Below are 14,622 nucleotides of genomic sequence, written 5' to 3' on the forward strand. Positions count from 1 at the left end.
ACTGGCTACATCTTACTTTAAACCAGTATGTCAACAGGAGCTGAAAATATTACCTCTTTCCTTACAGGAATAGATAATCTCTATGAGAGGGCTCTTCACATCCGCAAACTCCTCCTGACTTTGCCCAGGTCAGTCCTTATAGTGATGAGGTACCTCTTTGCCTTCCTCAACCAGTAAGTACCGAAGATTCCTATCAAAATACTGTATTTTTATCCCACTTCTTTAGCTGGTATCAAAATTCTTTCTGTTTGTCCATCGTCTATGTGAAGATTATATTGGAGTTTCGTTTAACACAGAACTTGCAACAAAGAAAGGAGAAAAACAGTTTTCATGCAAACTGAAATTTCATTTCTCCTTAACTGAGCAAGGTTAATAAGACTTACAAAAGTGTTGTCTTGAATGAAGGAATTTGGTCTATTGCTATAAAACAGCAAAAATGAAATACAGGCACGTGATCTGCACTGAAAATAAGTTGTGTGATTTAAAAGCAGAGTTTTTGAGAGAGATCCCCATCTCAGGCTTATTTTGCCCTGATGTTGGAAAAAAAAAATGGAGCACACTCAAACACCCCAGTCATCCACCAGTGGTTACTGGATGCAGTGTTCTGGTAGAGCAAATCACAAATAGTATCTGATGTGTCCATCAGGGAATGGTCATGGAGCCACAAGTACCAAAGAACACTAGCCCGTTTTCCTTTGCCATATGGCGATTGGATCTTCAAACTACAAACTAGGGTAGCCGCTGGGAAGTTAGGTTAATCAGGAAAGGAAAAGGGGGAAAAACTGAGAAAGAGTGAAAGATAGTATGGGAGAAAATTGTTTTACCCCTGCCCTTTCTTTTTTTCCTAATCCCAGTAGTTTCACTGTATATATACTTGTGCTGGGTGCCACGACTTATGTCATGTTCTCTGTCTGGTGCAGTGCTGCCTGCCTCCTGCAATTTCTGTTTTCTGTTTTCCCTTTCTTCACCTTTTCCTTCTTTTCCTATTTTGTTCTTTGCTTATGCTTTCCTGCTCCTTCCTCCTTCAGATAACACCTCACTTGCCTCCCCCACTCTCCAAAATGCAGTTCACCACCCACATTTACTCATCCTTCCATATCATTACATCTCCATTTATACTGTGGTTCTATCTTACTGCTGCAGACACTTCTTCTGATGTTGTGGATAATACTTCCATCACCTCTTTGGGATTTTGAAGGGTAGCAGTTAAGATGAGAAAACATGCTTTTATTAGGGAGCCTGGTTTGATGATTCCTCTCTTACTACAGTAAACAAGTGCTGAGCATAGGGCCCTTCTTAGGCTAGGTACAGACATTCAAAAAACCCAAGGTGGAATTGATACAAGTCGCATAGTTTTCTGTAAGTGGTATAGTTTAGATAGGTAGCGAACAGAACACACATTTGCCCTTGGGGACAGCAGGGGGCAAATCTTGGACCAGGTTTCACCATTTTTAAATGAGTCTATATGTGCCAAATTTCTGTTCTGTTATGGGCATAGACTGGTTTCCAATCACTTACACTGGTAAGTGTAATGTCTGTACCTGTCTTAAGGGTTAATCTGAATTAGCTGCTCAGAGGCCTGGAATCCTGATGCCTCCTTCTACTGCCTGTAGCTCATGTACTGCTGGAAGTCTTGAGTCTGGAGCATCTCCTATTTCAGTTGGAGTCTCTACACACATAGATTATACTTTACCCTGCAGTGCACTATCCATGTTCTGGAAGTGCCTACAGCATAGTTAGCAGCAGCCCGGCTGTTGGTGGAAATTAGTTCCACTAACTTGTGATGACCAGCAGCACCTTGGAATAGCAAAACAAAAGAGAAATTCCTTATAAGAAATGTATAAAAGGAGCCTGGTCAAAATTTTTTTGAATATTTTGCCTTTTCTGCTAGAAATTGTATACCAGCACTTGTTTCTGGTCAGTTTTTATTTCTTTATTCAGTTTGCTTTTGAGCTAGAAATGGATGCATCTGGTTTTTGCTTCCTGGTTCCAATGTACCTTTCATACTTGTATCTGTTGGTCTACATAGTCCTCCCTTCCTTCTCTCAACTCCCTGACGTATGTTTGGGGTTGAGTTTATAGATTCATAGATTGTAATGTCGGAAGGGACCACAATGGATCATCATGTCCAACCCCCTGTCCTTGGCAGGAAAGAGGGCTGAGGTCAGATGACCCCAGCCAGGTGTCTATCAAGCCTCCTCTTGAAGACCTCCAAGTTAGGTGATAGTACCACCTCTGTTGGAAACCCATTCCAGATTCTGGCCACCCTTACAGTAAAAAAATTCAGTTATATCTTTTAGGACAGCAATTCCCAAATTCTGACAGACTGCATGCCACTAATTCAAAATGATACAGCCTTAAGTACCACCAACAAATTTTTCATTCACATAGGTAACAGAGTACGTATTAAAACAACATCAAAACCTTTAGTAATTATAAAACATTGTTTTATCAGTTACAGTAGCCATATAAAACAGTTGTAAATTGGAAAAAAGACAGTGTAAACTTACCCATCCAGAGATGCTTCAGTGGAGGCGTGAGCTTGCTTGACAGAGCACAGTATTCAGATGTCCGGTAGGGGGTTGTGGGTGTGTATGTGGTGTTTGGAGTCTGGGGAGGGGGAGTCTCCGCACTCCCTGGCAGGATGCAGGTTACTGTGGGTCAGGAGCTTGGGGCAGCAGCAGGGCTGGGGTGGGCTGTGGCTTGGGAGGCGTGTGCGTGCACATGCACACACACACACACTCACTCACTCACACACATACACACACACACACACACACACACACCCCCCAACAGGTAAGTCTGTGGAGGGGTGGGGGGAAAGGGTCAGGGTCAATTTTCACCCCCTTCCTTCTCCCCAACACACTTACGTGCTGGGTGCCGCTCCACACACAGTGCTGCGTTCCTGGCTGTGTGCAGCAGGCCGCGTGCAGCAGGCTGTGGCTGAACTCTGTATGTGTGCAGCCCTTCCCCCCGGCGTACCTCTGCGTACCACTTCCAGGTTGTCTGCATACCACTGGTGGTGCACATACCACAATTTGGGAACTGCTGTTCTGGGATGTGAAAAATAAAATGTCTAATTAAATATCTTTAATATTAAAGTATTAGGTCTGCAGATGTTTTAGCAGGTTGAAAAGTCTCCTGTTAGGGAGACCTTTCTAGGGGCTTGTCCCACTTGTATTCTTTGTCACCAGATAAGTGATTTATCAGACATGCACACAAAGGCCTTAAATATAAAGATTTAAATCCAGGTTCTTTTCCTCCATCCTTTTCCACCTAAGAAACCCAAGCATGATTCTAGCAGCTACACCCTACCCCACCATCAACCCAGTTCTCTCTCCTGAATGTAGCTGTAATAAGAACAAGATGTTCCAGCACTAGCAAGAATGGTCCTGTACTCAATTATCCATGTTGAACAGGGTTATAAAAGGTTATACCTCTCATATGCTCAGGGTCAGTATTCATTGACCTCTGTGGTTAGAATTCCATGGGATCAGTGCTACACTTTGTAAGTGTCATACTGCTTGCTTCAGATTCAACCTGGCAAAATCTTACTCCCTCCTCTGCAACTTACTTGCTGTTCCCAACGGTAGTGGAACTGTCTCCCACCTAGCAGAAAAATCTCCATCAGGAAGTTACAGGTGCTTCCTTATGGTACCAGATGATGACATGTTTTTAGTAAATGAGGGGATCAGGACCCTAGTAAGTATCTTCCCTTCTTTGCCCCTTTCCTTGTTCCTGGATTGAATGTGTAGGGAACCACACAAAGCCACTTTACTTAGCACGTGAATAATCACAAGGCTAATCACGTGTACAGTACGATTTGTATCTCAGAGTAGCACACAGCACATTAACAAAATATGGCAGAACAAAAGGAGAATTGGATTTATTTTACTGCCAGATTTTGCAGCCAAAAGCTACTGTCAGTTTGGCAGCAGCTGTGACAGCAAGGGGGGAGCAAGCGATGCTGAAGAGTGGACTCTGTCCATGCTGCATATGGCCAGAGGTGAGCACAGCCCCCAGGAGCCATTCCATCGCCCTGTTGGATAAATGACCAATGCAGGGGTTCAGCAAACCAAGGTATATAGTATATGGATAACTGAGGCAAACTTAGCAGCTTATATAAGAATTACTCTTCCTTATTTACACCATACATACTACACACCATCTACACCATTCACACTAAGTTACCTATCCATGGCACTTGGAGTCACACTGTGGTGGCCAGTTGCAGGCTTTTTCAAGGCAATGTTCAGTCGAGAGGGGCGCTGGCTTTAATTTTTTTCAATGTGCAGGTAGGCTGGTATTGCTGGTTAAGACATCCATCTGGGCTCAGCCTTCACTGCCCTTTTATTCTTCATGAGACAGACTTCAATCGGTGCCCAGAGATTTTTCCACCAATTACCACTTAATTCTTTACACGCGCTCATCTTTTGGACTCGGTTACTGGTTACATGTTGTCTTTACATTCCAGTCTGTTTTTTAGTCCTTATTCATGTTGTTTTCACATTTCTGGACCGCCACCTGCACTTTATCCTGACTGTTATCTTTGTTTACTTCAAATATTTTGTACTAGTCTGCTTAATACCTGCTGCAGTTATTCAGCTATCAATTACACATCCAAAACACACACACATACACACACATTCTTATTGTTTTTTGTGGGGTTTTTTACAAAATGGAAGTACATTTTAAAATGGCAGTTTAGCATAAGTATACCATAGTACAGATGCAATATATTTTTTAACATATTCTGATGGCCCCCATGCTTTCACACCAGCATGGAAACTAGCCTTCTTGCTTGGAACATGGTTTGGGATGGCTACTACCCAATTTTGGATGGCTAATTTGGGGGGAAAGGTGTGTGTGGTATGCAAGTAAGTATGATGTATGTAGGTATAGCTTTTACAGTTAGGAGAACCACACTAAGCAAGTGCCTTAAATTTTTCCCAGAGCTGAATCTAAGGCAAGAATGAACAAAAAATAGTAGTGTGTATACAATAAATTCACACAGTGTTGTATATGGCCAGGAAGTAAAGCATCTCCTAATGCATTTGTTGTTTAATTATGTTGTATAAGACTAAGTGTCCAGGAAGAAAATTTCATATTTTTAGGATCTAGTTTTCAGGACAGAGATGGTCTAAGAGAAAAAATAGTCTGTTTTACTCTACACTTGTTTTTGTAATAGTCTTTCACAGTACAGCGATGAAAACATGATGGATCCTTACAACTTGGCCATTTGTTTTGGCCCAACCCTGATGCCTGTTCCAGACATACAAGACCAGGTGTCATGTCAGGCTCATGTGAATGAAATAATCAAAACTATCATCATCCATCATGAGGCCATTTTTCCAGATGCTAAGGAGCTTGATGGCCCAGTTTATGAAAAATGTATGGCTGGAGATGATTACTGGTAAGTTAGAATATTATCCTTTCTGTCTTGATCTTCAGTCCATAATCACAGGACTCCACTTTACCTGAGTGACTCCCATTCTATGAGATGTGACCATGGTGTTAAATATGCAATTAAGAGTATATAGATACTCTCTATCTTGGAGTTGCCCTTGGGTCTGCTAAAGAATTTCAGTGCCTAATGATTTCACTGTGCCTCTCCCATCACCCTGTGCCCCTCCATCATCTTTGCGCCCCCCTTCCCCCCCCCCATTTCAGTATTATTTAAAAGGAAGTATCCAGTAAGGAAGAGTTTATATTATTTAAATACATGAAAATAGTATCTAGAGGGAAGAGATGTTAATTTCTGTAATAATTGTGTTCATGCCATGGTCTGAAGATGAAATCACATCTGGCTCTAATTATAAAATATTAATATTTAATAGTATTTGCTTCAAAAGAAAATGTAATTGATATTAGCTATAGAAGTAGGATACTTTAAGCTTGGCAGCCTACTGCCTACTTCATGCTAAATTTAAGCATCCATTAAGTGCTGCTTCATACTCTAATTGCCTATATCTGCTCAACGTTGCCTATCTCTACAGTGACAGTCCCTATAGTGAACATGGTACATTAGAGGAAGCAGACCAGGATGCCAGCACAGAGCCCCACACCAGTGAAGATGGTATGTCTGTTATATTATTATGTTTACCATTGACATAAATTACATTTACAGGTGTTGCATACAGGAAGGTCTCCATTTTTCTCACTGTTTCAGTTGAAATTAAAGAATTTCATGCATGGCATTCTGCAGCTTACGCCTGCATTTTTAATCTTGTATTTTTTGTTTGTTTGTTTTTCACTCTGATCCATCTGTGTTCAGCCAGCTGTTTCCTGACACCTTTCCTGGTTTGCCCGGTTACAGGAAGGGCAAGTGAAAAACTACTTCGGCCAGCACAAATTATTTTCTGATGTAACGTTCTATTTTTAAGTGACCTTTTTAACAAGATGAACTGATTAAACACGTGCCTTTAAACATTTTAGCTCAGATAACTGCCTTCATGCAGTTTAAAAAGCCATGCCTTCTAGAAGATGTAAGGATATCATTAAAATACAAAAAAAAATAAAAGCAATGAAACTAGAGCCATTCATTGTAAATTTGACCAGCAAAGCCACGGCTGTCAGCACATTTTCCCCTGTAGATAGACCCTTCATGGTAGATGGTCTGTTTCTTTGCCACATCTGGAGCAGTAAGGAGGGGCTGGCAAATTCTAGCCTTCAGGGGATTTTAGAGAGGTGCTGTGATGGGGGCGGGGGAAAGAGGCCAAGAGCCGCTCTAACTAAAGCACCCAGAGCATCTCATGTATCACGTCCCCCCCTCCCCTCACAATGAAAAATGGTGGTGGGGCACTTTAACTAAAGCTTGTTGAATAAACTTTAGTTAAAGCACCCCCACTGCCATTTCTCAGCGCAGGGGCACTGATACACATGACACTGGAGTCTGCTGGAGTGCAGTAATTACCATGCTCCAGCAGACTCGATTAATTGGGTCTGTTCTGATGTGCTGTAATTAGCACATTGAAGCAGCCTCACTGCATGTGTATAGGCACGCCTGGTGTTCCGCTTGGTGAGAGAGGGACTCTCATTGTTCAGCAATAGGAAGTGCAGGCAAGGGAAGAAGAGAGATGCAGGCCAGGGGAACAGGGGTTGTTCCCTGGTAAGGTGAATAGCATGTTGGTTCACCTTTACTGGTTATATAAAGGCAAAACTGCCTACACAAGTTTGGCAAAGGACTGGTAATTATCATGTAATAACACCTAATTTTTCCAAGAAAGCATCAGTATATTCTTCCACTGGAAGTATAATGCAGGGCTGTGAAAGGCAGAGGTTCACAAGAGTCTGAGCAGTTGAACCCTACCTTGTCATCAGTGCCAGGGGCACAAACAGGGGCAGCTGGCCAGGAATCTAGTCAGAGCCAAGGTGCTGACCAGGTTGTGATACAAGGAAGCAGTAGGTAGGAACTTGACCAAGCAAGAAAGGAAGGACAGTGGGACCTTGTTAGCTACTGGTTTCCAGTAGCTAAAAATCCAAAAGAAGCTGTTGAATCCTATAGGAAATTGTAAAATATTAGATGGGATCCAAAAAACCACAGCTGTGCAAATCTTGACTGCGTGAAGCAAGTATGTGGCATGCTGACCAGTATGTGATTTTATATGAATGCTAGGCATGTTTGCTAAAGTGAAGTGGTACAAAGTATTACATTGCATGAGGCTTATGAGGATGGCTAGCAATTTAATTATAGCTTTTGTCATTTTTTTTTTTAACTTTTATGAAATTGTCAGTTGTACTTTAACCAGAGAAATAGTCATTAACACAAAACAGGGAATACTGGGGCAGGGAGGAAAACAAGATAACTAGCACATCTGGTCCAATTTATAAAACTGTTGAGGCCTTCACTCAGCCAGCTAGTCCTAAATTAATCTTTCTACCAATAAAGGTTTACCTTTTTATAAGCAGCTTTTTACAATGAAGGGTGAAGGTATGTGTATTGACCTAGAGTCATTCACTGAATGTTTTTTTTTTTGTCCCCCCGACATTTCCTTGCATAAACTATTCAGAGTGCTCACCATTAGAATGGATGACAGTTTTATCATTTGTTTTTCAGCTAACCTAAGGCTTGGCTAATTATTTTTTTGTGGAGAACAAGAAAAACCACTACAAAAGGATATTTTTAATAATTTGATCAGAACATTTATTACTGCACTGGTGTGAGTGTGACTACTAATATGTGTGCATGTGAGAGAGGCTATGTGACTCTAAGCAGCTACTATTGATTGGACATAGTACTTATACACTGCCCTCTGTTAGCAGCTGGATAAAGCAGATTCTAAAACTAAATGTTTATTTTATGTTGTAAATCTGATTAGTTTTATGCTGAAGTGTTTTCTCCCTCTCTCAAAACTCATACCCCCATAGGAATTATTGGGTTATTGAAATGTAATCTCAAGGCTATAATGGATTTGGTTTTACTTTGGTTATTTTTATTGAAAGAATTACTGTATAAAGTTAAACTGCAAAAAAGTCTCTTCAAGCCTATGAGAAATCAGCAGCTAACATGGCCAGGCTGGTCAACAGTGGAAAAATGTAAGGAACAGGTCCACAGTAGGACTTTGGCATAACAATGCTGAGCATTGCCACAGCCGTCTTTTAGGCACCCAGCTCTTGCAATGGATTCAGAAACCCAGATAAGCTACCCGAGTTCCTTATGCCGTGAATGGGAGAGTTAGGCACCTGGGAATAGGCTGATAGTCAGCATACTAAGTGGAGGTGGCAAGATGCCTGAGTTAGCTGATGGGAAATGTTAAAGAGGGGCATGTCTGAAATCCTGCTTCTCTCCTGTATTTGGCTGCTTTTCTGCAGCCCTTGGTTAAAACAGAAGTGACTGGAATTCACAGACCCAAATCACTTCCTTGACTTGGGCACCTAACTCATTCTTTTGGGTGCAGTGATCATTCCTGTAAAATGTGGCAATGTCTATCTTTATATACTCATCCATGGGTTAAACAGGGGTGGGCAATTATCTCAGGAGGAGGGCCGCTTACTGAGTTTTGGCAAACAATCAAGGGCCTCATGACAGGCAGCTAGGACAGTTAATTTAATATTAAATAAATATTAATTTTCTACATTTTTTAGGAGCCCTGCGGGCCAGATAGAATGGCCTGGCCGGCTGCATCCGACCCACGGGCTGCATTTTGCCCACCCCTGGGTTAGAACATTCACACTGGAAGTGGCAGCTGTAGGTTTGAATCCCTCCAAGCTAGGGAATGATTCAAACCTAAGTCTTCCACTGCAAATGCAGGTTCCCTAACCAGTCAGCCATTTATGTTGTTTTCTGAATGAAAGTGGTTGCTTTTTGCTGTGTTGAACTCACTCCTGTTGATGTGTATTAGGTACGGTCTGACAAAGGGCACATCTCATGGGCAGGGAGAAGAAAGGTGCAAAATTCCTCACCCAAGTTCTTTTTTGGATCCAGCCATAACAGCTTAGGTACTTACAAAATTAAAAGAAAGTATGTAAGTATCTCTAAAGATAACATTGGCTTATTTTTTCTGATAGAGGATTTCGGCCTAAGAAGTTGAAACATCCAAACTCATAAGTTTTAATCTTATGAGTAATCACATAGACCAGTGGTTTTCAGCCTTTCTTGGACTCAAGGCATCCCTCGGAAAATGTCAGCTTTTAGTTTTCATTCATTGAATACAGAAAAATAAGAGTAATGCTCTGTTGCAGATATCCCAGAAAGACCACAGCAGATCAGAAAGATTTTAACACTGTGGAATCCTATTTGAAATCCTGGGGTTTATCTTGTGAATCATGTTTGTACACCAAACAGTGCTAACATTATGTGGCACCCTTGAGAGGGTCTCAGGGTGTTGCAGCACCCTGGTTGTGAATCAGTGACATGGACTTTATTTGGGTTATTCACATGCTTAAAGGTAAAAATATGTTTATATGCTTTTTTGGATCGGAAACACAGTGAAGCATTTTGTTAGGGGGTAGACTCTTCACTAAAAAGTTCTCATTATGTTGTCTACTACAGAAAAAAAATATTCCTCCCCTCCCTCTCTCCTCCCCCCTCTCCCCACCAAAAAAACCCAGTGAAGTTTCCCCTTCTGTTAAATCTGAAAGTAAAATCAAATTAGTAAATTTCTACACAATCTATTTAGCCATAATTTTACTACAGAAAACCTTGCCCTGAAAGTTCATCTGAGAAAGGACTTGAACATTTAGAGAATACACTGCTATGTTTAATTTAAGCAGTTTTCAGATTATTTTATTCTGAGACTGATGTTGAAGATATTTTACTTTAGTTGGCTCCATATAAAAGTTGGCTAGATCTGTGTTCATGGGAAATGAAAGAGAATTCCCTGAGGAAGTCTCAGGCCGACAGAATTCCTGATGTAAAAATACAGGTGTTGTTGTTGATGCTTAGTGATACCTAATAAATTTATAAAGTTTTAATAAAGTTGTTCTCCTGGAAACAAATAAAGGATAAATAAGGCTGCGAATTGTATTATTCCTAAGCAAGTTGTGCTCTGATCAGCATTTTGACAAATCCAGCTATAACAAGTATCCCATAGACTTGTTTTGTTTTGTAGTCAGAGTTCTGTTCTCTTGGGGACAGAAAATCTGGTGGAGGGATGTTGACAGGGACTCAGGCTTCAAGAGATGCCTCCTTGCAGGAGTGTTTATGGATGTATTTTGCTTCAGACAGACAGCATGATTAGGGGAGCACAAATCAGAGTAGTCTCTGCTATTCCACCACTGAAAGGAGCAGAAGATGCCCTTTGCTGGTTGGGCTTTACCTGCCCAATTAGGGTGGGTGGCTAGGGTAGGCATAGTGCCACCTTAATCCCACCACTTTGGGGGGAAGACTTGTACCACAGTTAGCTCTTAAAGTGTAAATACAGTGACTAGTACTGACATTTCTTGCATCCTGGACACGTCTACATGAGACACTATGTCACTGTAGCAACAAGCTATGGCGACGTAGCTCATCACTACAGCAATGAAGCATCAGCAGGCACTAAGCATGATACCACCAATGCTGCACAGTATCTCATCACTACTGCACAGTAGGGTCAGAAATGACCTGTGCGCTGCCAGGACTGCACAGTACCAGCAGGGACTGCGCAGTCATTTAGTACTTACTAAATGGCTGTGCAGTCCTGGCTAAAGGAGAAGTCCTGTGCTAAAGCAAATACTAAATGGCTGTGCACTACCAACTGTGCAGTGGGACACACCTCTTTCCTTCTAGTGAATCTGTACATATCTAATTATAATCTATCCCTTTTCTTAAGTTGGAGGGACTATAATATGTCACTGAATAGCAATAATGTTATTAAACAGAATTTGGGGTCATAAGTGCCAAACTGAGAAGAGTTTTCATGATGAACATAATCCCTAGAGTTCTTCCCATAATTCTTCAGTTTGTCCTAATTTTCCCCTCTCTCTCTTTGCCTCGATCATTAAGGATGATAACTGATGATATCTTAGATATCATCAAATATTGCTTGCCATGGTAGGCAAATGCCTCCAGGTATAAGACAGAGCAGTACAATTATATTTCCCTGTGAGCTGTCTTAATTATGCTGCCAGATCCCATGGCTTAGTATCATGCCAGGTTTGGTACATATCATAGATTTTCACTGATTAGCTCTATATATACTCTTTCATTTACTTGATAAATACCTGCCTGCATTGCAATAAAATCTTCTGCTCTTTTTTTTTTATTTCCAAGATTAACTGTCAAAATACTGTGGCTTTAATGGTCAGAGTTTTAACTGTTAAAAGATATGCTAGTATTTTAAAAAAAAATTGAGTCCTGCCTACTAAAATGTGTTGTCAAAGTAAGGGGCACCTTGTTAATAATGGAAGTGCTCCTCTCAAAATAAGAGGAACTTATTAAGAAAAGCATTTGTGCTTGCTGAGAAGATAGTATTGTTACACAGAAACACATAAATAGCACTCCTGGAAGTCACATTCCTATTGATTGTTGGTAGATTAACAATTCAAACAGTCATTTTCAATGGACGTCTTCCCTCAGACATCGAGATACGAGAGAAGGAAGAACACAAAAAAACATGGGCCCGGTTCACATCTCACTAGAATGCTACGTGTTTGTAACTCCACCAGCTTGAGGGAGTTACTTTTAACTTACTCATTTACATTTTAATGGTAAATGAGAGGAAATTGAACACGATACTGAAGCCTGTATATCACTGATCTACTGATAATAGAGATTCTGTTCAAATTAACATGAAAGGCCAGACAGGAATTTCCCTATCTGATCAGTCTGTACTTCTATCAAATCGAATACTGTTAACCCACTACCATTTGCTTTAGAGGAAAGTGAAAGGAAAGCTTTACACAAGGCAATTAGTCTCCTTATTGTGAAGTCTCTTAATCTCCATTTATTAGGTGACTTGCACCATGAAGCCTCAGAGTTTTATACCTCCAGTTTATTGACCCACTTCTTATCTAATGTAACTGCATGTTCCCATTATTCACACAAATGCCTCATCCTTCTTTTAGTCATACTATCTTGTTATATATTTTGATTGAAAGGAAGAATGTCCCACTCAGCAATATCTTCTTATGAGTTCCAGAGTAATTATTATGTGATCTGTATATAAATGTTTTCTTTTATCAGTGCTTATAAGTTACTGCCTTTCAGTTTCATTTAAGATCCCTCTCTACTACTGTTATGCAAGTTTAAAAGATGAGCTTAATTTACTCTCTTCAGATGGAAGCTTTTCCATGCCTATAATCATTTTGTCACTTCTCTGCTTTATGTTTTTTATGTATATTTTAGTAAGAACTGAACATGGGATTCCAGATAAGTGTGTTGCTGTTTGATATAGCAGCAATAAAATATTGCTTACTATTTTTTTTCTATAAACATCTTGTTTGTTATCATTTTCTTTGCTGGTTTTTTTTTTTTTTTTTACTTCCAGTGCTCAATTGAGCAAAGACTGTCATTGAGGTATTCATAGCAATGCCTACAACCTTTTTCCTAAATTTTAATATAGTTTATCTCTTGGGTCTAATGTGTGTGTAGGTGATTCCTCCTAGTGTACTTTACCTTGCTTTTGTAATACCAGGTTTCTCCTGCCATTGTGTTGCTTTTACCTCCCTGTAGCTTTGTTTGTTCCCTCTGAAACTATTCAGTCTTTGCTAGCCTGGACTAACCTAAACAAACTGTACTAGTTCACAGATACGGGTTATTAACCTGATTAAATAAAGATAATGAGCTATGGGCTGCCCCTCACAGGCTGGATGAGTTCTAAGGAAATAGCTGCAAACTGTAACTTTGATAAGGTACTAGGGCTATATTTTAATACTGCAGATTAAATTAATTTTTAAAGACATTCCAGCACAAAATACTAATCATAAAGAGACAGTAGCTTTTATTATAAACCATACCCTTGAGCAGATTACAACTCAGCAATTTTCATTTACACAAGGCTAGAACTTCATATACCAGTATAAATGTTAATTTCTTTCTAAATATTGCCTTAATTGTATAAAGGCACCTTTCCTTTCAGCAAACTTTATTTTTGCATTGCTCAAATCAAAACATGTAAATGGAAAACTGACATTCTTACTGTTTTTGACCCATATTTTGATATTGTGATGATTAAAAAAAAACCTGGCAAATGTGAGCTCATGTATATTAGTCTTTCATAACATTTTGAACAAACTAGGCATAGTTGAAATCATAGCTATTCCACCAACAACCGGCTGATACTAATAAAAGATCAGTTAAGATGGCCCCAGTGAGATCTACTTAGGTACACACAAAAGTACAGAAGCTCCCTGATATCAATAAGTGTTCCCACTTAATTGCATTTCTAGCTACAGTTACAGGGTTTGTACACATGACATGGTGCAGTGCTGTGTGAAGCTGCCCAAGTTTTCTCAGTTACCGTAAGCTCAACAGCTCTGTTAGGGTTACCCTTGCCAGAATTTTAGCCTGGACTGAGCACTGCACTAAAGTGGTGACACTGCTTCTGGTACTTGAGCTAGCTTGTTCGGAGTTATCTTGAGTGTCTTTACTGTATCACATAGGGCCATTGGCAAGACAGAGTTTGATTAGAACAAAGGTGTTTAACCCCTGGCCTGCAGGCCAAATCCAGCTTGTGGATCTATAGCATCTGGCCTGTGGGGCTCCCCATGGGTTGGAAAATTTGGCAGCAGTGGTGTGGCCGACCCCTTCGCCACTGCTAAATTCCCTAGCCCCAGGCAGCACGGTCAGGGCCAGGCCACACCCCCGTGCAGCTGGATTGGAGCCAGGCTGCTCTCTACCCCCCTCCATGCGGCTGGATCAGGTCCCACCACACCTGACCCAAGTACCAGATCTGGCCTGTGAACAGACCAGACTCCATCCATCCAGCCTGCAGGACAAAAAGGTTCATTAGATTAGAACATACCACTAGATTAGAATGGTTGGGATCATTTCCCTCCTAAAAAAGAGACACTATAAAATAGATTTTTTTTAATGTAAATTTATTCTCCTAGGTGTTCACACATATATTCCTATGCATGCGTGTGCAGGAGGGGGAGTAGGGTAAGCACTGAGGCTTTTGTCCAGACACATTTTTACTTTAGCAGTATGCATACAGGCTGTTCCAGTTCTCCCACCCGCACAATGGCACAAGGGGATAAAGG

General features: G+C 40.7%; 1 protein-coding gene across 2 annotated transcripts in view; it reads left to right on the forward strand.

The window, feature by feature from the left end:
• The window catches only part of SRGAP1 (SLIT-ROBO Rho GTPase activating protein 1), a 246,350-nt gene that overhangs the window by 218,001 nt on the left and 13,727 nt on the right, over positions 1-14,622 (forward strand). For both annotated transcript variants that reach the window (XM_019493050.2, XM_014595919.3), the window contains exons 16-18: positions 68-173; positions 5,189-5,413; positions 5,997-6,076. In XM_019493050.2, coding sequence (XP_019348595.1) covers positions 68-173; positions 5,189-5,413; positions 5,997-6,076 — 411 coding nt within the window. The remainder of the gene's footprint in view (positions 1-67; positions 174-5,188; positions 5,414-5,996; positions 6,077-14,622) is intronic.

The sequence above is a fragment of the Alligator mississippiensis genome, chromosome 4 (genome assembly GCF_030867095.1).
Source record: "Alligator mississippiensis isolate rAllMis1 chromosome 4, rAllMis1, whole genome shotgun sequence".
Lineage (NCBI taxonomy): Eukaryota > Metazoa > Chordata > Crocodylia > Alligatoridae > Alligator > Alligator mississippiensis.